The following is a 27,038-nucleotide window of genomic DNA, read 5'->3' as shown; positions in this document are numbered from 1 at the left end:
CTGCAAAGACACACACACACACACACACAGACACACACACACACAGGAAGTGTGTGGATCCTCTGGAGAGCAGGAAGAGGATCCAGCAGCACATTAGCTCACCGACAAACTGCTGCTGCAGCTCAACCTCACTGAGAGAGAGCTCACCAATCAATACCCCCATCCATGTTACACACACACACACACACAGACACACACACACACAGAGGAGGGGGGGGGGGGTAATTTGAGATGCATTTCCTGAGTCTAACAAAGCAGCGGACTGTGGATTGTTCCTGCTGGGTCCTAAAGTCCATCAGCCGACCAGTGAACACAGACCTCACCTGTCCGTCAGGTGACCTCTGTGATGTCACTGACCTCTGCTGCTGGCATCACGTCTGCTGACAGCGCTTCATTCAGACACACGAGGCAGCTGCAGGAGCCATCGGGCTGTTGGTCTGCAGCGATGGTCATTTAACCCCCTGTCAGCCAGACACTGCGGGCCTACAAATACACAACACTTTAACCTTTTCACACCAGCCTGCATCTATGCAAGCTCTGTGCTAACAGCTCTGTGCTAACTGCTCTGTGCTAACTGCTCTGTGCTAACAGCTCTGTGCTAACAGCTCTGTGCTAACTGCTCTGTGCTAACTGCTCCGTGCTAACTGCTCTGTGCTAACTGCTCTGTGCTAACTGCTCTGTGCTAACAGCTCTGTGCTAACTGCTCTGTGCTAACTGCTCTGTGCTAACAGCTCTGTGCTAACTGCTCTGTGCTAACTGCTCTGTGCTAACAGCTCTGTGCTAACAGCTCAACCTAGAAAGTGGAGGCTAGCTGGCTAAACTCAACATGGTAAAACTGGACGTGGGTCCTGAGGGGCTGAACCTGTCTGGTCACCTGACCTCAGGTCAGTTCCTGCAGTGGAAAAGCACCCTGAGAGTGAAGCGGGAAGTGATGGAAAAATCTCACAGAAACGTTAGCTGGTCTGCAGACTTTGAGAAGTCGAGATCAGCGGGGAAACTCCCTCTGCCTACAGCAGGTTCCACCTGAAAGCATCTGTGGCTCCGCCCAGCAGCTGCCAACAGCTGCTGTGGAAGTGACAAAAGAACAAAAGAAAAACAGAAGACACAACAAAGAGGAGAGCAGCTTCAGGTTTCAGAGGTGAGAGTGAAGCTGGAGGCGATGTTTCCCACGCTCAGCGAACACAACACGGAGCCTCTGTAAGAACCCTGTGAACAGTGAAACGCCCCTTTAACCGTGCTCGCCATGCAGCCTGTGTGAGGCCGCAGCTCTGCCTCCTCGCTTCCAGGCCGCTGCGGCGTCAGCTGAACGGAGCCAAATGAAAAGTGAGCACGCAGCTCGCCTGCAGCGGCGGCGGCGCTCTGCTGATCGCAGGTCAGACTTCATCGCTTCCTGTCTGATGTCAGCGACTTTCAGGAGCTCACAGCTCAAAGCTGCATCAGACATGTTGGATTAAGGATGATCCAGAACATGGAGGGCAGACCTTCTCGAGCTGAGTCTGCAGACGCTGCTGCAGCGATCCTTCACAAAATACACTCAGGCCTTTGCAGCTGCCGACAATTAAAGATGGAGGAAGAACAAATACACACACACAGGCAGTCTGACAGAGTCCCATCCATCAGCACAGGACAGGGAGGAGGCACTTCACACTGCACGGCCATTACAGGACCAGAGCTGAACACACACATCAGAGCCTGGAGCACAAACTACTGGAGTCTGACAGCAGAGCTGAGCTACAGCCAGTGAAAGCATCACACACACAACTCAGGAGCCGCTCAACAGAAAGGGAGCAGGCGAGATGGAGGCCGCCGTCTGAACTGGGCCAGCAGCTCTGCCGATGGTCCCCACGGACCGCCACAGCGACGGGGAGCGAGCGGGAGGAGCGGGGTTAATTAGCACGATCTGATCATCAAATGAGCTGACGTTCAACAGGAGGACGGGGCAGAGAGCAGGGCGGAGGCCTCAGCAGGATGCCTGCGACCTCTGACCGCCAGAAACCAACCTATTATCAGCCAGGATGGCCGTAATCTGGGAGAGATTAACGGCCAGAGAACGGTGACTTCTGGGGCCTCAAAGCAAAACAGGAACATTTACTTTACAGCCGAACCCTTTAAAAACACACAGACGGACCCTGGAGGCGGAACTCAGCAGAGGCCTCTGGGAAACTGACTCTCCTTCACGCTCAGCACACAGCGGCGTCACCACGACAACAACAACGCCCCTCTGTCCCAAAACAGCAGCATCAAGGACAGAGTGACTGCACGCTTCATTCAGAACGTCACATGACCACAGGAGCAGCTGGTTAGCTTTAGCACACGTAGCATCCTGTCACCATGCTGCATCATGACTTACATCTTCACCACACGGGTAAACGCCTGAAATCAGCTCCAAAGGCACTGACTGGATCCATTCTACAGCTGTGTGCTGCTGTGTTGCATCGTGTGTGTGTGTGTGTGTGTGTGTTGTAAAGCGACCAGTCCAATGCTATGTAGCGAGCTCAGAGCTAGCCGGCTAACTGCACACCTGTTACATTAGAAATCAAGCATTAGCCACATTAGCCTTGTAGCATTACTTCTATGGGCATGTTACCATTACCGGGCATGTTGGCTGCTGAAGTTAAATAGTGAGCTAGCCGACTTTCACATCCACTCACGGCCTTTTGCTTGTGACACTATTAGTGAGCTAAGCTTAGAAATAAGACCACTGAGCTGTCACTTCCTGTGTCTGGCCCCTCCCATTAGCAGACTAGCATTAGCTCCTGGGTCTGCAGAGACCAGGATGGCAGATTCTGAGAGATTCTGTCCTGTTTGAATGATAATATTAGCAAAATAATACAGAAAGCTTAATCACTTAATCACCAACATTAGATGACCTCAGACGGTAACGACTCAAGACAGGAAGTATGTTTATCCTTTTCTACATTAGCTAGCTACCAAGCTATCATTAGCGTTTTGTACACTGACACGGCCCATAGTTTGACACACAGACCCTTTAAGGCCGCTAAGCTACGACGACCTGCAGCCAGGTACGGCCCTTATAATGTGAACATGAGTCCACCACACAGACTTTACACAACTACAGCAGCGTGTCGCTCTGAGCGCCCTCTGCTGGCCACAGCGAGCCTGCTCAGACACCGCAGAGAGCGGCAGGGCTGCTCTGTCGCCATCCCACCCTCCACCTGCCCCGGCAACGGCACAGCACAGGCAGCAGATCGCCATGGCGACCGGCCCAGATTGCCGGTCACCACAGTGTGAGGTCAGTGTTTCCATGGCGATGGAGCAGATGAACGGTAATCCGTCCTTGTTTTTGCACCATGGAAACAGGACGGGCGGGTGGAGGCAGCAGAGACAGAGGAGGGGAGGTGGAGTCGTGAGCATGTGTTAGCGCGTGTGTGTGAGATCTCTCCCTCTAAAAGCTGCAGCCTCACCCCCTCCCTCCCTGCCTCCCTCCCTCACCCCCTCCTTCCCCCCTCCTCAGTCTTAATAGCGAATTTGCAATCATGCACTGCAGACCAGGCGGGAGCCAGCGGAAGATTAAAAGGTGCTGATGATCTGGAGCAAAAAACGAGGTCACCGCAAACACCGGCGTCACTTCGCTGCTGCTGCAGGAGCGCTGACGCAACGCCGAAGGACGGGGAAGGACACAGAGCGCCGGTACATGTGCTGAGCAGCCGCCGCTCTGTGGACGGACGGCAGAGCGGCCGCTCTGGATCCAGCAGTAACCTGCTGTCACTCATCAAAGACCGCAGACATTTACTGTGAGCCTTTAAATGACCCAAGGTTTGAGCTGCAGTTCCCTCAGGCCACCACTAGATGTTACTCTAGAGTGTCACTGATTCATCCATTAATTGATGACGTGATTGATGAGAAGACGCCCGCTCAGAGGTCACGCTGTGTGTAAATCAGAGCTCCCGGTGTGCTCTGATGTTCAGGCTGAACGTGAGGGGACAGCAGCCTGAGAGGGACAAAAAGGCCGAGGACTCTGCAGCAGAGATGTGAAAAGAGTCGAGCATATGGCGGACACCAGAGCCAAACACACAGACACACACAGTCACAGACACACAGACACACAGTCACACACACACAGACACACACACACACACAGACACACACACACAGACACAGACACAGACACAGACACACAGTCACACACACACAGACAGACACACACAGTCACACACACACAGACACACACAGTCACACACACAGACACACACAGTCACAGACACAGTCACAGTCACGCACACACAGACACAGACACACACAGTCACACACACACAGACACACACAGTCACACACAGTCACATAGTCACAGACACAGACACACAGACACACAGTCACACACACACACACACACACAGACACACACAGTCACACACACACATCGTGGAGCAGCAGCGGTGGTGTTTTCACAGAGTGCAGCGCTGCAGATCGTCTCCAGCTGCACATTCATCATCCCTGACTGCTTTTTTTAACTTTAAAACTCCCCCTTCCTCCTCCTCCTCCTCCTCTTCCTGGCATCTTTCAAATGGTGCAGAGGCTCCTGATTGGCCGGCTGACAGGCTCGCTGTGAGGGGGTGGGGTGAAGCAGCCAATCCTGCGCCTCCTCCACCTCCCAGCCCCCTTTTTTCCTTTTTTCTTTTTTTGTTTAAACCTGCATGAATATTCACCGTCTATACCATAACCACCTCCTCCTCCTCCTCCTCCACCACCACCACCTCCTCCACCTCCACCACCTCCCCCCTCCCTCCCTGCATAAGAAAAATCCCCTCAGACTTAACCCCCCCTCCCCCGTCACCGCCTCCTTCCTCTTTCTTATGCAGCAGCCTCTCACAACATGGAGGGACGGCAGCTTGCTTTGTGTCACTCACACAATAGACTCCAACACCCCCCCCTCCCCCTCCCATCCCTCCCTCCTCCCCCCTCCCTCCCCCTGTGTGCAGATTTCGGGCAGCAGCAGCAGCTCTGAGCTGCAGCCTCTCTGCTCACAGTGCAGGCTATAAATAACTCGGCGGCCATCTTATCTTTTCTTCTCTCCTGTTTTTTTGTGTAGAGATGAGGAAGAGGAGGAGGAGGAGGAGGGACGGGATGGTGAAACGAGCCGAAGGCCCCGAGTCTTCTGTGGGAGTGAGAATTAACCCTCGGAGCAGCAGGTTCCAGATGTTTCCTGGATGTTTGAAGGGTTAACGGTCACGCTGGTCACCACCAGCCTGTGACATACCTGCCTCACACTCGCAGGTTAACCCCCGCACCGCCGCCTGCTCTGCTCCCGTCTCCATTGGCTCGCTCTGCGGAGCGTCACAGGGTATTTGCATACGTTCTGCAGATGGCGTCTTTTTGAATGCGAGTCTCACAGCATGAGCATGAGCAGCAGCTGTCGCTCTCACAGCAGACGCACTTTAACACACGAAGCTCCGTGCGGGCCCTGCGGTCCACGGTAGCTCTGATCAAATGACACCTCTGCAACATAGAAACGGATGAATCCAGGAGAAAGCAGTGATATGTCTGCCTCTAACCCCAGGATATCTGTTTTGATTTGTGAGAAGTTAAATCAACCGTGTGATCTGAGACTTTAGTTCAGTTCTGAGTTTCCTTTATGTTTTTAAATTTATGACTTTCAAAGACTTTTTGTACAGTTTGATCGAGAGAACATTGACGAGGTTGTTTTCTGCCGAGTTTGAGTTGAATTTAATCAGAAATCATTGTTTTCTCCACGTTTTCAGGCATAAACTGAATGTTTTGTCACATGTTTGTGGGTCATCTTTCTTCTTTGATGACAATATCATGCAGGGAAACAAACACTTTTCCTGTTGTAACAACCATTCCACTGTGTGTGTGTGTGTGTGTGTGCTGACAAACACCGGCATTAACGATCATGACTCAATGGTTCAGGCCTTACTCAATGAAACGCTTATTGAAGTGTTACAAAACAGAAAAGCTGCAGCGGCGACCTGCTGAGGACGAACACACACATGGACACACACGGAGAGAGACACACACACGGACACACACGGAGAGAGACACACGAAGAGACACACACACGGACAGAGACACACGAAGAGACACACACGAAGAGACACACACACGGACAGAGACACACACACGGACAGAGACACACGAAGAGACACACACGGACAGAGACACACACACGGACAGAGACACACACACACACAGTGTGGACTCTGAGACCTTCAGCGGTCACCTGCGCCTCTCCCTCTCTCTGCAGTCTGAGTCTAAGCGCTGGTCGTAGCCGCGGCCTGACTTCCTGTCAGTCTGTTGTTGTTCAGTCTTCAGCCGACAGGTTTTAAAGGTTGACCTGTTCGCCGCTGATGGAGAGATACGACTGGGTGCGAGCGTTCAGACAGAGAGCTGCAGTTTATTCAGACATGAGACCAACACGCTAAACGGCTGTCAGGTTAGTGAAAAGTCTGCGTGAGGGTTAGAAGTTCTCCTCCAGCACGTGGAGACGAAGCTCAACCCCAGAGCAGCGGCTCAACTTAAATCACAAATAAAAATATCAAACATTCAGATTTCTACTCGAGTCATCGCACGTGAAGCAGCTCCAGCAGCGGCTGGGTGGCAGCATCCACACATGAGAGTCTGTTTGGAGATAAACCTGGTGCAGAGTCGGCCGACAGGTGAGCTGAGAGAGAAGACCAGGGGGGACCGGGGAGACCGGGGGGACCAGAGGAATGACGACAGCTTCTTACTTTGACGACAACAAACTGCAAAGACAGAACACAGACCTGTCAGACAGCCTCCTGTCAGGACATCTGGACATCATCAAACACTCTGACATCTGAATGAAAACCAATCACTCCCTGAATGTTGGTCATGTGACCTCACAGCTGGGGCCATCGTGGCTGCCTGCTGGGTGCTGAGCAGAGTGTTTGTTTTTACTGACGTGTCAGAATGAACTCCTTATTTCTTTAATATCTGAAGCATGAATTTCATTTTACAAATGATGCATTCAGGGACCATCAGAAATAATAGGAGCTGCTGACTGTACAGGCAGAGCAGCAGCTGGTGTCTGTGGTTATCGATACCTGAACTCCTCACTGTGATCCCCCCAGTAAACCTGTGCTCTGCTCAGACTGGTATGAGTGACTCACTTGAAGTTGTTGCCGTCCTGCAGGTTGAGCACCAGGCTGTCTGCGTTCAGGTACACTTTGTTTTGGGACTGCGCCATCTGCAGGTGGAGCACATGGAGAGAGTGAGCGTGGAGAGAACACAGGTGGAGAGTTAGTCTGCGGCGTGCCGGCCTGGACCGGCACAATGGGAACATTGTCCGAGCTCCAACACTGAGCTGGTTCACAGCGGGGCGAGAGCCGCCGAGGCCCCGCTCGGCGTCCACGCAGGAAACACACACACAGCAGCAGAGCGGCTGCCCGATGACGTGCCTGCAGAGCCAGCACAGAGAGCGCCACACTCCGCTGACGTCACGGCGTCATAAAAAGGTGCTCGCAGCCCGTCAGAGGGGGGAAGTGATCAGTGGGTTTCTGATCACTTCCCTCACTCACCGCCTGCTGTTCAGTGCACATAAGACAACATCTATCATACAGGAACATGAACGCTGTGCTCTCAGAGCTTCTAAACTCCAGCTCCCAGAATGCACCGGGCCTGTTGTGTTGCTCACACAGTGTCTGGGGCTCTCAGTATGTGCTGCGGTTGTTTCTTCATATGAAGTCTGCATCAAATGTTTGTCTATGGACTGAACATTAGTCAAACATGTATGAGAAACATAGAAACAATTCCACACAGTAGATCTGTACACATACGATCAACATTCAATGCAACTCCACAGAGGTCAAAGGTCAGAGGAGGAGAGGATAAATCTGTGCTTTCTGTCTGAAAGGCTTCCTCCTGTTTGATTCATGGTCCTCTGGCGCCACCTAAAGGAGCCTAAAGGAAGTGCAGTCTGCCTCAGGTCGAGCGTCACTGTTCCTCCTCCTCCTCCTTTATCCCTGTTCCAGCAGCCGAGTTGTTTGCAGGCGTGTGCTGTATAATCTCACCTTGTGTGTTTCTGCTCATCTTTGCACTTTTTAAATGGCAACAACAGTGTTTGGAGCAGAACAGCTGGGTGTGTGTGTGTTTATTATGTGTGATAAAACAATCTGAGTCCAAACATGTTAAAAAGGACAGAGGCAGTCGGTTTCTCACCGTCTTGGCGATGTTTTGTGCCGCCCGGATCTTCCTGAGCTTCAGGTAGCCTGGGTTCTTCGTCACAGCTTGACCCAGCTGTAACACACACACACACAGATACAAGCCGTCAGTGTATTCACAGCAGCGTGAGCTGTGGGCCTGAGGCTGCCGAGCAGCAGGCCGAGCCGGGCCCCGCGTGCAGGCAGAGAGTGTTCGGCTCTGTTGCTCATGACTTGCTGGTTGGTTTGACTTAACTCCATTGACTGTGCTCAGAGAAAATAACTACTGCATATTTGGGTGAAGTGTTTGTTTAAGGTGCTTCTGCTTCTCGTCACAATCTGCATCAGAAGAGTTCACGTCTGCACAGGAATGTAGGTGAAGCTCTGCGGCTTCATTAGATCAGTGTGAATCTGTTAAATTACACCAGCCCAGATGTTTCTACATCTGTGTGAACAAACCTCTACGACTGTTTACACTCATTTGAACATGTTGGCAGAACACCATGAGGTCTCTACAGGCGACTTTTACCTTTTAGAAATGTGTGTAAAATAATTCAGAGAAAAACATGAAACCCCTTTGTTTTACACAGGTAGGCCTGTCGCGATAATCATTTAATGGCACGATAACTTTAAATGGGCTCGATACAGTTACATTTGCACGCTCGTTTGTTTTCCTCTCTCCCCCTCTCGCTGCCAAAGAGGCTGGATGACAAAAGGCGTCACTCCGCTGCATTGTAGCATATAAAGTGTGCAAAGTCCGGCCGTCTGACTTTATATGGCCCACGTCTTAAAATGTGTCAAATCAACAGGTAGTTCTTATTTTTAACTCATGATGTTCTGAGCAGACCACGGTCAGCTCGCTGTCTGCGCCGCCACGGTGCGTCACAGCGCTGCAGGGCTTGGACGCTGGTTACAGCACCACAGTGTGAAGCTGCTCAACACCGGTTCAACACTTCGACACAATTCACCACGACACTAAACATGCTCATGAACACAACCTGCTCTCAGAGACAGTCCGTGTTGTACGAGTGAAGTCCTCCGCCTTCTTACTGGCAGCACTCGCTGCAGCTCCACCCATTAGTCCTCTGGTGCCATCTCTGCATCAGTTTCTTTATGTGTGTCTGTCCACATGGTGGCGTTTGTAAAATTCACTGCAGCTGTCTGCAGCGGCCTGATGTGCATACACACACACAAATGCGTGTGTGTACAAACACACATGCAGACACATGTGCGCACAAACAGGTGAGCCCACTCCCAGCAGCAGGTAGAGAGTGTTGTTGGCTCTGTTGCTCATGAGGTGCTGGTTGGTTTGACTTAACTCCATTGACTGTGCTCAGATAAGCCATGGTAATAGGCCTACCACTACTCATAATAATAACATATCAATATTAATATCAATAATTTCTCTTGGCAATTGATCGCCCAGCAAAATCTTGACAGGCCTATGTGTGCATGTGTGCCTCTGCTCACCATCTTGGCAGCCTCAGCTTCTCCTTCAGCCTGGATGATCTTCTGCCTCTGGTCCTGTTTGGCCTTCTCTACATAAAACTGAGCTCGCTGCGCCTCCTGCTGGGCTGTGGAGGAACACACACGTTCAGCCGTCGCCCACACTGATGCGGTCTGAGGATCGGTGACGGCAGCGACCTGCACCTACTCACCGACTTGTTTGGCCTCCACGGCGGCCGTGTACTCTCGGCTGAAGCTGAGATCGGTGATGGCCACGTCGTCCAGGATGATGTTGAAGTCTTTCGCCCGCTCGACCAGCTCTCTGCGGATCAGCAGAGAAACCTGCACACACAGAAGGTTTTTAAAGGATCAGTCCACACGTTAATAAACACACGACACAGAGCGGTGGCGCCAGGTTTTGACAGGGGCGTGCGTACCTGTGCTCTCTGCGTGATGAGCTGCGAGGCGTTGAACTTTGCCACCACGCTCTTCAACACCTCGTTGACGATGGACGGCAGCACGCGCTCGTCGTAGTCCAGTCCCAGGCGCTGGTAGAGGAAGGGCAGGCTGGACGCCAGCGGCCGGGACAGAACTCTCAGCGTGAGGTTCACCATCTGAAGGTCTGAGGGGGCAAACCACAACTATTTGTTTGACTGACCAACAGTCTATAATAAAACCAACTAACAGAGAATCAGAAGATATCCACAGAGGAGAAGGCCGAGGTTCTGCTGAACCTTCCGAGCGGTGGCGTGTGCTCTGCTGACCTTTGCTTCCAGTGAGGGAGCTGATCTTTCTGGGTTTGGCTCGGATGTCGTAGATGATGGGATACTGGAACCAGGGTATCCTGAAGACACACACACACAGTATGAAACACACCTCCAGACAACACAGCCATGATGACCACACGGGCGGCGGCTCCTACCTGAAGTGGAGTCCCTCAGAGAGCACCGTGTCCATCTGCATCCCCCCAATCCTGTTGAAGATGATCGCTCTCTGTCCACCTTCGACTGCACACACAGACACACACACACAGGATCAAGGTGAATGTTTGTGGGTTGCATTCAGGACAAACAGCTGAGCAGCAAAACCTTAAGCAAATATAAGACAAATTCACAAATTCCATCGGGTCACATGTTATTGTCCTAACGAGCTGGGGCGCAGCATTAAGGACCAGGAAGTAACACACTGTTGACCCCCTTGTGTTGGATGACGGCGGAGTCTTGTTGCCCCAGAAGCTTTGGAAAACATCAGCTCTCACATTCCACCATTGGAAAACAGCCTCCAGCCTCGATTCTTGCTCCGAGGGTATTTTGGGTCTAGAGCTTCACCAGCTGGAGTCTTCAGGGATCATAACACACCGGTCTGCTTCTCACACCTGTGTAATCTCAATCAGCGACTCATGTGGTGGCTCTGATCCTACAGGACTACACAGGAGGGGACCTGAGAACGCTTGTCGTCCACATTGTCCTCTGACTCCTTAACTGTAGTGGCATCATTTCATTGGGGTTACAGCTCCGCCTGCAGAGGGTCTGATATGTAATGTCCTCGGCTGCAGCGCTCACAGAATTAAAACGGATCACATGACCTCTGAACTCCTGAACAGAACCTGCTGCAGGTCCGGTGTTTGTACTTCCTGGAGGATCGGTCATGAATGACAACAAGCTTCTTTAAAGTGGCTCATCAAAGAGAGAGCAGCAGCTGATCATGGCTCTGAACCAGGTTACCATGGTGATCGTACACAAACACTGACAGACGAGCAGCACCTGTGTATGTGGCCTCCTTCACGCCGTACGCCAGGGCTCCGGCTCCAATCAGCAGTTTGACGCCGAGTCCTGCGCCCCGCGGGCCGGCCGACATCCTGGCTGCGATCTGCCGCAGCTGCTGCATGAAACCCTGAAACACAGAGAGGGTGGAGATCATTCCACCTGCTGTACACACCACCCCACCACGTCAGGATGACTGACGGCCCCACATCTGACATGGACCCCCGCGGCCCCTGGCTGAACACTGATGTGATCCTGTCCTAAAACTCGGTCATGGTTAAGATGTGGTACACACACTGAATGACCTTCACCCTGGGTGGACAAACACGATGAAGGTTAACGCCTCCAACTCCCCAGGCACTGGGGACCAAACTCTGCTGTAATATGTAAAACAGAGCAGCTGCTTCTACCTGTCAATCAGCTGCTTCTACCTGTCAATCAGCTGCTTCTACCTGTCAATCAGCTGCTTCTACCTGTCAATCAATCAGCTGCTTCTACCTGTCAATCAGCTGCTTCTACCTGTCAATCAATCAGCTGCTTCTACCTGTCAATCAATCAGCTGGATCATCAGTAAGTTTCGTTACCACGTTTACAGCTGCAGACACGTGAGGACGTGTTGACGCTTTTTAAACGGAGACAACACGAAGCCAGCACGAGGCTTAGCAGACATGTTGGTAAATTAAGGGTTAATTACCTCTAAAGTCCCGCCTGTGCCTGTCCCCGCTGCGTCTGCACCTCTAACTTTAATCAATGTAGCCTAGCTAGCCTGTCAGCTAGCTTACATCAGATCCTGCCGGCTCACTCGCGTCTCAAACTTTAAATGTTTTTTACGTCACCGGCTGAAGCCTAAAGGGCGGGAAGCTCCCGAGCCCCCGAACCGGACTTCAGACAGAGACAAGACCGAGAGTCGTGAAAGAGAAGAGGGACACTTACACCGGGCTCTTTATTCGCCATGCTCGTCCTCTCCGCCTGCTGCAAAACCAAGTGAAGAAGAGGGACAAGGTCACGGGTGATGACGTATTTCCGTGTGCGCGGGGTAACATGGGAAATGTAGGAAGTGACATTATGTAGCCTTTGAATTCCAGGCTGTAAAAAGTAAATGAGTTCTTCTTCTTCATATTATTATTATAAATAATAATAATAATAATAATAATAATAATAATAATAATAATAATAATATTTATTAATCTTTGCAGTAAAATGTTAAAATAACATTTGTAAATGAACAAGACAACAAAACAGTAATTATACTATAAATATACTAATTATCAATTAAAGCTGTTACATATGAAAATACTCTGTGTGTTTTTAAATCAAGCAGCTGTAAAGTTTGTGCCAAATATGATCCAGTCCATGGGCACTTACCTTTCACTCATCAACCTTTAGTCCTCAGATCTTTTCTTTAATTAGTTTGGTTGCTGTTGCTAGGCAACTTCACCTTCATCTTTCTTCTTTTATTCCTCCATATGTTTTTTGGTGCAGTGTATCTTCAGCATACATTGACTGATTTCAGCCATTCAACCATCAACATGTTCATCTCACAGAGGACATTATAGTTTTTCAAATATTAAGCAGTTTCGGTGTCATTTCTAACATGGGAGTCTCTGAGAGCCCTTCAACGAGGGTCGTCTGCTCCTACAGACTTCCAGCTACAGACTCCAGTTTAGTCTTGAAACGCTCAGTAGATGCTGCTCTTTACCTGTATTCAGAATTATTCCTTCCTCCCAAACTCTTCATTGTTCTTGTTTGTGCCCCCCCCCCCCTTCCCTTCTCTCTCCATCAGGTCCTTACACATGGCCTTTAACATGGCTGCTGTAATCCCAGTCCCGTGCAGCAGGGGGCAGCAGAGCAGTGGGGACTTCTATCAGAACCCTGTGAAACCACAGAAGCACCTGTCAGACAGATAGCGATGTTTTGTCGGTGTAGTTGGTGCAGAGGGGGAGAACTTGTTGCTGCTTCCTGTTTGAAAAGAGACGTCAGCTGAATATCTGCTGCCAAATACCAGCTCAAATACTCAAGAAGTTACCTAGGTACAAGAAGTACAAATACTTAGTTACAGTCCACCACTGGTGACAATGGTAAATACATATTGACATTTCACAGTCAACACTTCCCAAGGAGCAGAGGCTGCAGTCTGGTGCTGAAGGGGACGGCTGTCCCCCTGTGGCGTCCCTCCTCTCCATCCTGCCTCCCATGGCCTGCTCAGCTCTGCCCCATCTGGTCCATGACCATGTATTATCATGGGTCTGTGTCTTCAGCACATCTCAGAACACATTCAGTGTGAATGTTTGCTGATCTTATCGTCGCTCTGCATCTGTCTGTGGACTTCCTGTCAAAGTGACACAAACATGAGCTGACCTTTAAGAAGAAGAACTATCAGCTGTCAGATAAGATGCTGTGATCTGATATATGTTAAAATGAGTTCTAAAGTCACTGAGTATGAGAACATGAGAACATAGAACTATGTGTGATGAATGAGGTAACAGCGGCAGGTTGTTGTGTGTCAGCAGATTAATCTGCCCTCAGGTCGACCTGAGAGGCAGCCAGCAGCCTCCAGCAGCAGCCTGTGTGAGGGTCTGCAGGTCCAGCTCCCTGCTCTCTGCTGGATCAGGGACCAGGCTTCTAGTCCTCCACCTGCCTGATGTCTCCGTGTGAGGAAGAGGAGGTTCTGTGCTCGGCCGGCCGCTCCGTCCTGCGCTCTGATGTCTCCTCCCTGAATAAATGTCTCCTGTCTGGACTCGGCGGTGGGAGTTCAGAGTTCGGTGCCGACAGACGTGCAGCTCTGTGCGGTGAGGCTCGCCGTGGCGGCTGCTGTGTTTACATCAGCTCAGCTTCTACTTCCTGCTGCTCCCTGGTGGAGCAGAGGCTGCACTCCACAGACCAGGTCCATGATGAGAGGACATCAGAGCTGGTCCTCAGTCTGGTTTAATTAGAGTTTCAGTCAGTAATAGTTAGTAATAATAGCCCAGTAGAAACAACAGCGCCCCCTTCTGTTGCACTGTTGCTACAGGTTATAGCCATGACGCTGTAATGATAACTTTTGGGTTGGTTCTGCAACACTCCTCTCTCTCTCTCTCTCTCTCTCCCCCCCTCAGGTCGCCTCTCTCTCTCTCTCTCTCTCTCTCTCCCTCTCAGGGTTCTCGCCCCCTCTTCTCTCCTCTCTACTCTCTCTCCCCCCCCCCTCAGGTCGCCTCTCTCTCTCTCTCTCTCTCTCTCCCCCCTCAGGTCGCCTCTCTCTCTCCCCCCCCCCCCCACAGGTCGCCCCCCCCTCAGGTCGCCTCTCTCTCTCTCTCCCTCAGGTCGCCTCTCTCTCTCTCTCTCTCTCTCTCTCTCTCTCTCTCTCTCCCCCTCAGGTCGCCTCTCTCTCTCTCTCTCTCTCTCTCCCCTCAGGTCGCCTCTCTCTCTCTCCCCCCTCAGGTCGCCTCTCTCTCTCTCTCTCTCTCTCTCTCTCTCTCTCCCCCCTCAGGTCGCCTCTCTCTCTCTCTCTCCCCCTCAGGTCGCCTCCCTCTCTCTCTCTCTCCCCCCTCAGGTCGCCTCCCTCTCTCTCTCTCTCCCCCCTCAGGTCGCCTCTCTCTCTCTCTCTCTCTCTCTCTCTCTCTCTCCCCCTCAGGTCGCCTCTCTCTCTCTCTCTCTCTCTCTCCCCTCAGGTCGCCTCTCTCTCTCTCTCTCTCTCTCTCTCTCTCTCTCTCTCCCCCCTCAGGTCGCCTCTCTCTCTCTCTCTCTCTCTCTCTCTCCCCCCTCAGGTCGCCTCTTTCGCTGTGAGCTGCAGCTGCTGCGTTCACGGCCCGTTGATTGGCTCCGGCTTCAGTTCCTCCTGAGGAAATCACTCCTTTTATAGTTAACGCAGCGCCGCGCGGCCGTTTTCCGGGTTCACACTCACTCAGCATGTAGAGGAGGCGGACCGCCGGGAGACACCTGGACCACCGCAGGCGGACGCACCGGAGCCCGGACACACGGCATTGATCCGCAGATATCGACCAGCTATCAGTACAGGTGAGGAGAGGAGGGGGAGGAAGGGGGCTGTGATCTTTGCGGAGGGGTGAGGACGAGCAGGGGGGAGGCTGGAGGAGGATCAGAGCTCAGGGTGGATCCGATCAGACATGTCAGGTCCTGCAGCGCTGCTGCTGCTGCTGCGCACAGGAACAAACTGCGGGCTCCACTCAGGTGGAGGTACGAGCGAGCCCGCGACACCGCGGAGTAACCAAGCGCAGCCACGAGCGGCCAGGAGCGCGAGAGCTTCCGTTTCCACCGAGTGCACGCGCGTTTAATCAATAAGGAGAAGGAGCAGAGAGGAGCTAAGAGCAGCAGAGAGGAGCTGAGAGGAGCAGAGAGGAGCTGAGAGCAGCAGAGAGGAGCTGAGAGGAGCTGAGAGGAGCTGAGAGCAGCAGAGAGGAGCAGAGAGGAGCTGAGAGCAGCAGAGAGGAGCAGAGAGGAGCTGAGAGGAGCTGAGAGGAGCTGAGAGCAGCAGAGAGGAGCTGAGAGCAGCAGAGAGGAGCTGAGAGCAGCAGAGAGGAGCTGAGAGGAGCAGAGAGGAGCAGAGAGGAGCTGAGAGCAGCAGAGAGGAGCAGAGAGGAGCTGAGAGCAGCAGAGAGGAGCAGAGAGGAGCTGAGAGGAGCTGAGAGGAGCTGAGAGCAGCAGAGAGGAGCTGAGAGCAGCAGAGAGGAGCTGAGAGCAGCAGAGAGGAGCAGAGAGGAGCAGAGAGGAGCTGAGAGCAGCAGAGAGGAGCAGAGAGCAGCTGAGAGGAGCTGAGAGGAGCTGAGAGCAGCAGAGAGGAGCAGAGAGGAGCTGAGAGGAGCTGAGAGGAGCTGAGAGCAGCAGAGAGGAGCAGAGAGGAGCTGAGAGGAGCAGAGAGGAGCTGAGAGGAGCTGAGAGCAGCAGAGAGGAGCAGAGAGGAGCAGAGAGGAGCTGAGAGCAGCAGAGAGGAGCAGAGAGGAGCTGAGAGGAGCTGAGAGGAGCTCCAGAGTCTGTGTCTGCAGAGTCTGTGTCTGCAGAGTCCACACGGAGGAGGAAGAGGAGGAAGAAGAGGAGGAGGAAGAAGAGGAGGAAGAGAATTGAAGTTTCAGTTTCACCTGAAACACGAAAACAAACAAAACAAACCGGGACTAAAGAAGAAGAAGCACTGATCCACCTGTGACCGGGTCCACTGATCCACTGATCCACCTCTGACCGGGTCCACTGATCCACCTGTGAGGAGAGAGAACTAGAAACTGAGGTAAACACAGCAGCTGCCTGGTCCCTGCAGCCACAGAGGCACGGAGCTGATCCAGCAGACCATCACACAGGCGGCTGCTGGAGGCTGCTGGACCAGAGACACCAAGACCTGCAGAGACACCACCACATGTTGGATGATGAGTGGAGCTCAGCTGATCGTTACTTCCTGATCTTTTAACAATAACAATTAATTAAATACAAAGTTCTAAAATGATCATTTGAAGATCAGAGATAAAAACAAGCCACCACCTGTCAATCAATCAATCAATCAATCAATCAATCAACCAATCAATCAATCAATCAATCAATCAATCAATCAATCAATCAATCAATCAATCAATCAATCAATCAATCAATCAATCAATCAACCAATCAATCAATCAATCAATCAATCAATCATTGTCAATGTCACAGTTTGTTGTGTGTCTGTGTGTGTTGGTTTGTGTGTGTTGCTGTTGTGTTCTGCTGTGTGTTATGTATTGTGTGTTGTTGTGTGTTTCTGTTGTGCGGCAGACTGGCAGCGCAGCCTGGTTGTGTTCTTAGCTGACCGGGGCTCAGTCTGTGTTACTTCCTCTGTTTTAAATTTAGTCGCACTTTCAGAGCCTTCGTCACTGCATCACTTCCTCTTTACTGTTTAAACCAGAAGGCGCTGCTTCCACTTCATGCAGCCGCAGAGTTTTAATGTTGCAGCTCTGCAGCTTCCTCTGTTCAAACACCTCCAGCAGCTTCAGGCAAACAGCCGACACTTGATCTGATAATAACAGGGACGGTGTTAATCACACACACACACACACACACACACACACTCCCCCCCACCCCCCGTTGATTGACGGTCTCTGTGTTTCCAGCATGGGGAACCTGATCAAGGTTTTAACCAGAGACATCGACAACAACGGCGGGAACTTCTTCCTGGACTTTGAGAGTAAGAAACACACACGTCTTCTGAAAGAGGACACATGGAGGCTTCAGTGCATTTCTAACTCACCCTCACACCTTCATCACCTCCTCAGATGCTCAGCCCTCTTCGTCGGAGACGGAGGTGTGGGAGAAGGTGAACCAGGTCCTGACGGAGGCTAAGGTCATCCTGGACGACCTGCAGGCCTACAGAGGAGCAGGAGAGGAGATACGGCAGGTAAGACCGCTGTTTCCTTCTGATCCTGGCTGTCAGCGCCTCCACAGGTGCAGCCCTGACGTGTGTGTGTGTGTGTGTGTGTGTGTGTGTGTGTGTGTGTGTGTGTGTGTGTGTGTGTGTGTGTGTGTGTGTGTTCAGGCCATCCAGAGTCCTGGTGTGGAGGGGGTTCAGGAGAAGGCCTGGTCTGCTGTGGTTCCTCTGGTCATCAAACTCAAAACCTTCTACGAGTTCTCACAGAAGCTGGGTAACAACGCTTTCTGTAGTCTACTCTGCGGCCACCGGGGGGCGCCAACAGGCCAGCTCAGGGTTAGAACTGAGGAGAGATAAGATAAGATAAGATAAGATAAGATAAGATAAAACTTTATTAATCCTGAAGGAAATTCTTGTGCCAGAGGTATTAAGTTACATTAAATGCAGTTAAGTACAGAGTATAAGAGTATAAGTGTCACTATAATCCAAAAAAAGAGTACAGTACGCAGTATGAGCACAATATATGATACATGGATACAATATGGAGATGTAAGGTGCTAAGTAAACATAATATAGACAAGTGGAGGGAATGACAGTGATGCCTGACATGATTATCTAGCTCCTCTCCCTACAGAAAGGGGAGGAGTTATACAGTCTGATGGCCACTGGCAGGAAAGACCTCCTGTGGCGTTCTGTGCTGCTCCTCGGTAGTCTCAGTCTACCGCTGAATGTGCTCCTGTAGGACAGCAGTGTGTCGTGCAGGGGGTGAGACATGTTGTTACGAATACTGAGGAGTTTCCTCAGTATCCTCCTCTCTGTCACCTCCACCACAGACTCCAGCTCCACTCCCAGCACCGAGCCAGCCTTCCTAATGAGCTTGTTGAGTCTGTTGGTGTCGGCCGTCTTCATCCTGCTGCCCCAGCACACTACAGCGTAGAAGATGATGCTGGAGACCACCGAGTGGTAAAACATCTGCAGCATGGTCTGGCAGACGTTAAAGGACTCCTTTAACGTCTGCCAGACGTCTGCCAGACCATGCTGCAGATGTTTTACCACTCGGTGGTCTCCAGCCACCGAGAGAGGACATGGTGTCTGAAAATAGACTTTTAAAAAGTTAATGGTAGATAGTCATCTTTTTGTTCATGGTTACATTTATAAAGTCAACTGGCTCACAGTGCACACATGTTGGAAAATAAACATTTACTGTTAGATAAACACACATTGTCGTCTGAATGATCATACAGTCAGACAAGTGGCTCAACCCGGAGACCGCAGGACGTCAGGAGCAGCATTCACAGGAACATGTAGAACAAAGGTTCCTCTCTGACCATCAGAGCTGGAAAACTGCAGCTTCTTCAGCGCCCTCTAGGGGCTGTCAGTCCTCATTGACCTCCATGTTAAACTCTTTGGTCTCTGTCTGTGTCCATGCGTCCCTCAGAGGGCAGCCTCTTGTGTCTCCTGGACGTCCTCACCAGCTCCAGCTCCCCCACTCAGCACCTGGAGCAGAAACAGGCGCTGGCTCGTCAGTTCGCTCACATCCTGCACTTCACGCTGCGCTTCGACGAGCTCAAGGTCCATCACACCTCCTCCTCCTCCTCCTCCTCCTCCTCTTCCTCAAAACTGCTCTTTATCCTCCTCCTCCTCCTCCTCTTCCTCAAAACTGCTCTTTATCCTCCTCCTCCTCTTCATCCTCCTCCTCCTCTTCCTCCTCTCCTTCCTCACCACTGCTCTTCATCCTGCTCCTCCTCCTCCTCCTCCTCCTCCTCTCCTTCCTCACCACTGCTCTTCATCCTCCTCCTCCTCCTCCTCCTCCTCCTCCTCTCCTTCCTCACCACTCCTCCTCCTCCTCCTCCTCCTCCTCCTCCTCCTCCTCCTCTCCTTCCTCACCACTGCTCTTCATCCTCCTCCTCCTCCTCTTCATGTCTCTGCCGATGCTTTTGTTTCAGATGACCAACCCCGCCATCCAGAACGACTTCAGCTACTACCGCCGCACCATCAGCCGCATGCGCATCAACAACCCATCAGTAAGTCGTGAAGAGAGGAGCTCTGTTTAAGACAGAGCGCTGCTGTTGGTGCTTTGGGTTTCCATGACAACCTGTTGCTCTTTCAGTCCGACGCAGGCAACGAGGTCAACAACGAGCTGGCCAACCGCATGTCTCTGTTTTACGCCAACGCCACACCCATGCTGAAGACGTTAAGTGACGCCACGTCGAAGTTCGTCTCAGACGTGAGTCCGTCCACAGATTCAGTCACATATTTAGCTGATTGATATGTTAAATACTCAGATTACTGAATAATCTGAGTATTTACACAGTAACAGTAGTGATGCTGCACCAGAAGCAGGTGATTAACATATCAGGAGAACCAGTAGCATTGAGTTTCATGAGCCACCAGCAGGGGGCAGCATCAGTACATTTACAGGTGTGAGGTCACAGCAGACTAACACTTCCTGTCCTGACGCTCAGAACTCAGATGTGCCGATCGAAAACACCACGGACTGCCTGAGCACCATGGCCAGCGTGTGCAAAGTCATGCTGGAAACACCGTAAGTCCCAACGAGGCCCTGAACGCACCACTGTTACAGCCTGCAGTGGACATGAACTGTGTGTGTGTGTGTGTGTGTGTGTGTGTGTGTGTGCAGGGAGTACCGCAGCCGATTCACCAGTGAGGAGACGGTGTTGTTCTGCCTCCGTGTGATGGTTGGCGTCATCATCCTGTACGACCACGTCCACCCAGCCGGAGCCTTCGTCAAGACCTCCAATATAGACGTATGGGAAACACACACAGACACACACAGACACACACAGACACACACTGAGTGGGTCACGATGAAACTAGATTTAAAGGGACAGGACAACCCTACATCAGTGATCAGATGTAAACAGTAATGGCGTCCGCCTGTGTTTGCTGATGCTGGACAGACGGCGCTGTCTGCAGCAGCTTCTTTTCTGAAGTGTGGAACAGTTCTGCTGTGGGGGGGGGGGGGGGGGGGGGGGGGCTGACTTCCTCCTCTGCACAGCTTCCTGTGGGGTACCACAGGGATCCAGATCAGGCCCGGTGTTTTACTATTTCTGTGCGTTCTGACTTCCTGTGTCTGCTTCCAGATGAAAGGCTGCATCAGAGTGCTGAAGGAGCAGCCGCTCAGCAGCGTGGAGGGCCTGCTCAACGCTCTCAGGTGTGGGCGCACACACACACACACACACACACACACACACAGACACACACACACACACACAGACAGACACACACACACAGACAGACACACACATACACACACATACACACACACACACACACAGACACACACACACACATACACACACAGACAGACACACACACACACACAGACATACACACACATACACAGACAGACACACACACACACACACACATACACACACAGACACACAGACACACGCACACACACACACTGGCAGACCTAACCGGGCCTCCTCTCCTGCAGGTACACGACCAAACATCTGAACGATGAGACTACCTCCAAGCAGATCAGAAACATGCTGCAGCAGAATTAGCGTGCGGAGGTGTGTGTCTGTGTCGGTCCAGACTTCAAATGACCTGCTGTACAAACTCTGAGCTGATGATTGTGTTTTTTACTCTTATTTGATGAAAGCTGTTTTTTGTTGTGTGTTCATCTCATGTCAGATTTACAGGTGAAGCTTATTCTGCCACCTAGTGGACAGTAGCAATACAGCAGAGGTCTGTCAGGTCAACGTGCTGAGCAGTAACTCTGACGCAGCTCTTTTCCAACATAAGTATTTTTTTAACGTGTCCACAAAGACACAGCTGGTGTTTCTGGATTATGTCATCCACGTGTTCAGCCTGTCATGTGACCGACGCTGTGATCAGTGTGGTTAATGAGGATGGGGGGGGGGGGGGGTCCTGATGCGAGCTGTTCTTTTGCTCTCTGTGTGTTCATGCTGCCGTTTCAGGGATTGTTTGGAATTAATGGATTTTAATGACGTCTGTGTGGCAAATAAAGTTTTTACAAAAAAAAAACACACACCTGCTCACATTCATTCATTCAAACCATGTCGGACTCCGTAGCGTTCTCTGGTCCCCTCCCAAATCTGACCAGTGATGACATGTTTAGCCGCATGTCCTCGCTCCGTCGCTGGCTGTCATGGTGGTGTCCAGAAAATAACGTGGCCTTTATAGATAACTGGGAAACTTTCTGGGGGAAACCTGGCCTTATTAGGAGAGACGGCATCCATCCCACCCAGGGTGGTGCAGCTCTGATTTCTAGCAACATAGCCAAGTTTATTAGACCAACCTGACAACCCAGGGTCGAGGCCAGGAGGCAGAGTCGCTGTCCTACACACCTCTCTGCTGCTTCTGGAGGACTGCCGCCCTCAGTTAGAAACACATTAAACACAAATACACATAGAAACACTGAGCTTAATAATGTTATTGAAGTGGTGACGGTCACACGTCCTCCCACAGTTCATCAAGCACACAAGTTAAGATATATTAATCATAATAACCTCATAAAAATACACACTAACACACACAAACACATAGAACAAGGTAACAGAACACTCAGGTGTGGATTGTTTAACATACGATCCCTACACTCTAAGTCGCTCTTAGTTAATGATCTAATTATTGATCATCACACTGATATACTTTGTCTCACTGAGACTTGGTTACAGGGTGAAGAATATGTTGCTTTAAATGAATCAACTCCGTCCTGTTATATTAACTGTCATGTTCCTAGAGTTACAGGTCGCGGAGGAGGAGTGGCAGCAATCTACCGCTCCAGTCTTCAGATGAATCCTAAACCTAAGTCTACTCATACTTCTTTTGAGAGTCTCACTCTCAGCCTGTCTCACGGAAGCTGGAAGAAGTCAGAATTTGTTTTACTCGTCGTAGTGTATAGTCCACCTGCTGCTGCTTATTCAGAGTTCCTGCTGGAGTTTTCAGACTTCTTATCAAGTTTAGTGCTTAGCACAGATAAAGTCATTATAGTGGGTGACTTTAACATTCATATGGACGTCGACTCCGACAGTCTGAAGATTGCCTTCAACTCACTCTTGGATTCAGTTGGGTTCTCTCAGTTAGTAAATGAACCCACACACTGTCACAGTCACACCCTCGACCTGGTTCTCACCTACGGCCTGGAAGCTGAGAACCTGCTAGTGTGGTCTCAAAATCCTGTTCTTTCAGATCACTCATTAATAACTTTTGACTTCTCTCTTTCAGACCTACCAGCACCTGAGGAAAAGGTCTACTACAGCAGATGTCTGTCTGAAGACGCCGTAAAGCAGTTTAGGACAGCAATCCTACCAGTACTCCCCACAGTCCCAAGTACTGACGGGGGTACCAACTTAAATGTTACTCCTGCAGAGCTGGACCGCTTTGTCAACAACACTGCAGACACACTACACTCAGTCTTAAACAGGATTGCTCCACTGAAGAAGAAGAAAACTACAAACCAGAAGAGGCTAGCTCCGTGGTACAACTCAAACATCCGATCACTGAAACGGATTACACGTAGGATGGAGAGGATGTGGCAGTCCTCTAAATCAGATGACTCCCGGAGGATCTGGAGAGACAGTCTGCTGACGTATAAGAAGGCCCTTCGTAAAGCCAGGACAGCCTGCTATTAATCACTAATAGAAGAAAACAAGAACAACCCGCGCTTTCTCTTTAACGCCGTGGCCAGGCTGACAAAGAGCCACAGCTCTGTGGAGCCTCGCATTCCTGCAGCTCTTAGTAGTGAAGACTTCATGAGCTTCTTCACTGATAAAATCACCACTATTAGAGGACAAATCAACCACAATCTCTCTGTGACCGCTGAGGATACACCGCCACTTCTGGAAATGGATCCTGATCTAACTCTGGACTGCTTCGCGCCCATCGGCCTCCCTGAGCTGACCACCAGCATCAGCAAGTCTAAACCTACTACCTGTCTTCTGGATCCGATCCCTTCACAGCTCCTCAAGGATGCTATTCCTCTGATCGGAGACTCTATATTAGGACAGATCAACTTGTCTCTGGAAACAGGATATGTACCACAGGCTTTTAAAACTGCTGTGATCATTCCGATACTTAAAAAACCTTCACTGGACCCGGACGTCCTAGGAAACTACAGACCGATCTCCAACCTCACCTTTATCTCCAAACTACTCGAAAGAGCTGTTGTAAGTCAGCTAAACGACCACCTGTGTAGTAACAGTCTGTTTGATGCTTTCCAGTCTGGTTTCAGAGCCCATCACAGCACAGAAACAGCACTGCTTAAAGTCACCAATGACCTCCTCATGGCATCGGACCGGGGTCTCGTCTCTGTACTCGTTCTACTGGATCTCAGTGCTGCCTTCGACACCGTAGACCATCGCATCCTGCTACACAGATTGGAACACGAGATCAGGATTACAGGAACAGCACTGCGCTGGTTTAAATCATATTTATCTGACAGATTTCATTTTGTTCACACTAACGATGTGTCTTCCACAGGTACAAGGGTTAACCACGGTGTTCCACAGGGTTCTGTGCTCGGACCGATCCTGTTCACCCTCTACATGCTCCCTCTAGGATACATCATCCAGAAGCACGGCATAAACTTTCATTGTTATGCTGATGATACCCAGCTGTATTTATCCATGAAGCCTGAAGAAACGGAGCCGCTGGTCAGACTACAGGCGTGTCTAAAGGACATAAAGGACTGGATGTCCTCCAACTTTTTACTATTAAACTCGGACAAGACTGAGGTCATTGTTTTTGGACCGAAACATCTCAGAACTAGTTTATCAGATAATACTTTCTCCCTGGATGGAATTACTCTGGCCTCCAGTACGACTGTGAGGAACCTTGGAGTTATCTTTGATCAAGACATGTCGTTTGTCTCTCATATTAAGCAGGTCTCCAGGACCGCTTTCTTTCACCTGCGTAATATTACTAAGATCAGGAGCATCCTCTCTCAGAGTGATGCTGAAAAGCTCATCCATGCTTTTGTCACTTCAAGACTGGACTACTGCAACTCTTTATTGTCAGGATGTCCACATTACTCCATCAACAGTCTGCAGCTGATCCAGAACGCAGCAGCTAGAGTTCTGACAGGAAGCAGCCAAAGGGATCATATCTCTCCTGTCCTAGCGTCTCTTCACTGGCTCCCAGTGGACTCAAGAATACACTTCAAGATCCTTCTTCTAACCTACAAGGCTCTTCATGGACTTGCTCCATTGTATCTGCAGGACCTGATTGTACCATATGTTCCTAATAGGACACTCAGATCTCTGAGTGCAGGTTTACTAGTAGTTCCTAGGATTCATAGAAGTAGAATGGGAGGACGAGCTTTCAGCTATCAGGCACCGCTATTATGGAACCAGTTACCAATCTGGGTCCGAGAGGCAGACACTGCCTCCACCTTTAAGACTAGACTTAAAACTTTTCTGTTTAGTAAGGCGTACAGTTAGCCTTAGACCTAGTGTGTAGCACAGCTATGCTGCTCTAGGCCTACGCTGTCGGGGGGGCACAAACATGATCCACTGAGCAGTTTCCCTCTCACCCTCTAACCTCTCCTTTTCTCTCCTTAGTCTGGCTCACACTGGTCTCAAGACCTGGATGATGACCTGCAGTCCGGCCCGTGAAGTCTCTCTTGCTCTACGCTGTCGGGGGCACAAACACGATCCTCTGAACACCCTCTGACCTCTCCTCCACTCTCCTTAGTCTGGATCATACTGGGTAATATCGTCTCATAATCTGTGTTTACTGTCTTCCTTGTAGTTCTGTGCCTCGCTCTCGCTCTCTCTCTTTGCAGGTCTCAAGACCTGCATACTGACCTGCAGTCTCTCCTGTGCTCATCGACTTCACTAGCCCCTGCTGCTCATCTTTACTATCAAATTACTATTCCTACTTATGGGCCGACGATATATATAGATATCATTACAATATAATCACTGTTTCATCTTGCTGTCATGTTTGCTCTGTACTGTATCATGTTTGTATCATGTTTGCTCCGCTCTCTCTCTCTCTCTTTCTCCTTCATCCTCTCTCTCTCTCTCTCTCTCTCTCTTTCTCCTTCATCCTCTCTCTCTCTCTCTCTCTCTCTCTCTCCCTCATCCTCTCTGACTAGCAGCAGGACTGGTTCCCCCTTAAGTTGACGGGTCCTGCTCAAGGTTTCTTCCTCTTAAAGGGAGTTTTCCTTGCCACAGTGCTCTTAGGGGGGTTCCTGTGAAGCGCTTTGAGACAATGTCTGATTGTAATATGCGCTATATAAATAAAACTGAATTGAATTGAATTGAATTCATCTGATCATTAGGCTGAAACATGATGAAAACTGGAGCAAGCTTCACTGTAGAGGACACACACACAGACACACACACACACACACACAGACACACACACACACACACACAGACAGACACACACACACACAGACACACACACACACACGACAGACACACAGACACACACACACACACACAGACAGACACACACACAGACACACAGATGGAATGTGCTGCTTCCTGTTTTTCTTTCTCAAGAGTTGGAGTCTTCCAAAGAATCTGTGTCTGTGTGTCTGTCAGTGTATGCCTGTTTTTTGTGTCTGTGTGTGTGTGTGTCTGTGTGTGTGTGTCTGTGTGTGTGTGTGTGATACGATTGGTGATTGATGACGTGATGGATCAGACGATCAGCTGTCAGCAGTGTTGGCACGTTACTTTAAAAAAGTAACTAGTTATAGTTACTAGTTACTTCTCCCGAAGAGTAACTGAGTTACATCCTTATAAAGTAACTAATTATCAGGGAAAGTGTGGTCTTTTAAATGTTCAGACATGTGAGCACACTGACCTGTCCAGGCTGTAGCCGCCTCACCCATAGTCAGCTGGGCCCGGCTCCAGCTCCCCCCGCACTGCGTGACACAGCGGGTTAATGGACCATGGACGGATGGTAACACACTGATCTGCACCGTGCTCCTACCAGGGTCCAATACTCATATGATCATTACTGCTTGGATCAATAAGGACACAGTGGCTGTTCAGTTCTGAGCAGAACCGTCAGCTCTGGATCTGATCCGTGTCAGCAGAACCATCAGCCTGGGATCTGATCCGTGGTCAGCAGAACCGTCAGCTGGATCGGATGTGGGGGTCCGTGGTGTCCGCAGAAGCTCTCAGCTGTCGAACATGTCCGGCGCTTCGTGGAGGTTCGAAACTGTGTTGTTGACCGAAAGCGGGAAACGCTGCGTTGTTCCTGCCACACACACATCCCTGCTTTTATCTCGGACCAGGGGAAAGTTCTGATCCGCTGGCACTCACCACCAGGACAGCTTTCAATGATCAGATGAAACACAGGTGGATGAGTGCTCCTCAGAGAATTCATATTTACACCTGATGTTCGAACAGGCCGATTAAAAGTCCATAC

At 50.6% G+C, this 27,038-nt stretch overlaps 2 protein-coding genes across 2 annotated transcripts; one reads left to right on the top strand and one right to left on the bottom strand.

Moving 5' to 3' along the window:
* Positions 1-6,353: 6,353 nt before the first annotated feature.
* Positions 6,354-12,371, bottom strand: phb2a (prohibitin 2a). Its single transcript, XM_028427414.1, has 10 exons — positions 12,281-12,371; positions 11,348-11,477; positions 10,507-10,591; positions 10,349-10,428; positions 10,022-10,206; positions 9,797-9,926; positions 9,609-9,712; positions 8,158-8,235; positions 7,110-7,186; positions 6,354-6,722 (listed from the first exon to the last, which is right to left on the bottom strand). The coding sequence occupies exons 1-10, from the start codon at positions 12,299-12,301 to the stop codon at positions 6,704-6,706; spliced, it is 909 nt and encodes a 302-aa protein (XP_028283215.1). The 5' UTR covers positions 12,302-12,371; the 3' UTR covers positions 6,354-6,703.
* Positions 12,372-15,122: 2,751 nt separating this feature from the next.
* Positions 15,123-21,665, top strand: LOC114449598 (protein FAM49B-like). The gene is made up of 11 exons (XM_028427407.1): positions 15,123-15,340; positions 17,407-17,480; positions 17,569-17,690; positions 17,829-17,934; positions 19,099-19,232; positions 19,607-19,684; positions 19,771-19,887; positions 20,126-20,205; positions 20,302-20,428; positions 20,765-20,835; positions 21,124-21,665. The coding sequence occupies exons 2-11, from the start codon at positions 17,408-17,410 to the stop codon at positions 21,191-21,193; spliced, it is 978 nt and encodes a 325-aa protein (XP_028283208.1). The 5' UTR covers positions 15,123-15,340; position 17,407; the 3' UTR covers positions 21,194-21,665.
* Positions 21,666-27,038: the final 5,373 nt, after the last annotated feature.

The sequence above is a fragment of the Parambassis ranga genome, chromosome 17, assembly GCF_900634625.1.
Source record: "Parambassis ranga chromosome 17, fParRan2.1, whole genome shotgun sequence".
NCBI lineage: Eukaryota > Metazoa > Chordata > Actinopteri > Ambassidae > Parambassis > Parambassis ranga.
The sequence above is the reverse complement of the archived record's forward strand: the minus strand, read 5'-3'. Positions and strand labels throughout refer to the sequence as shown.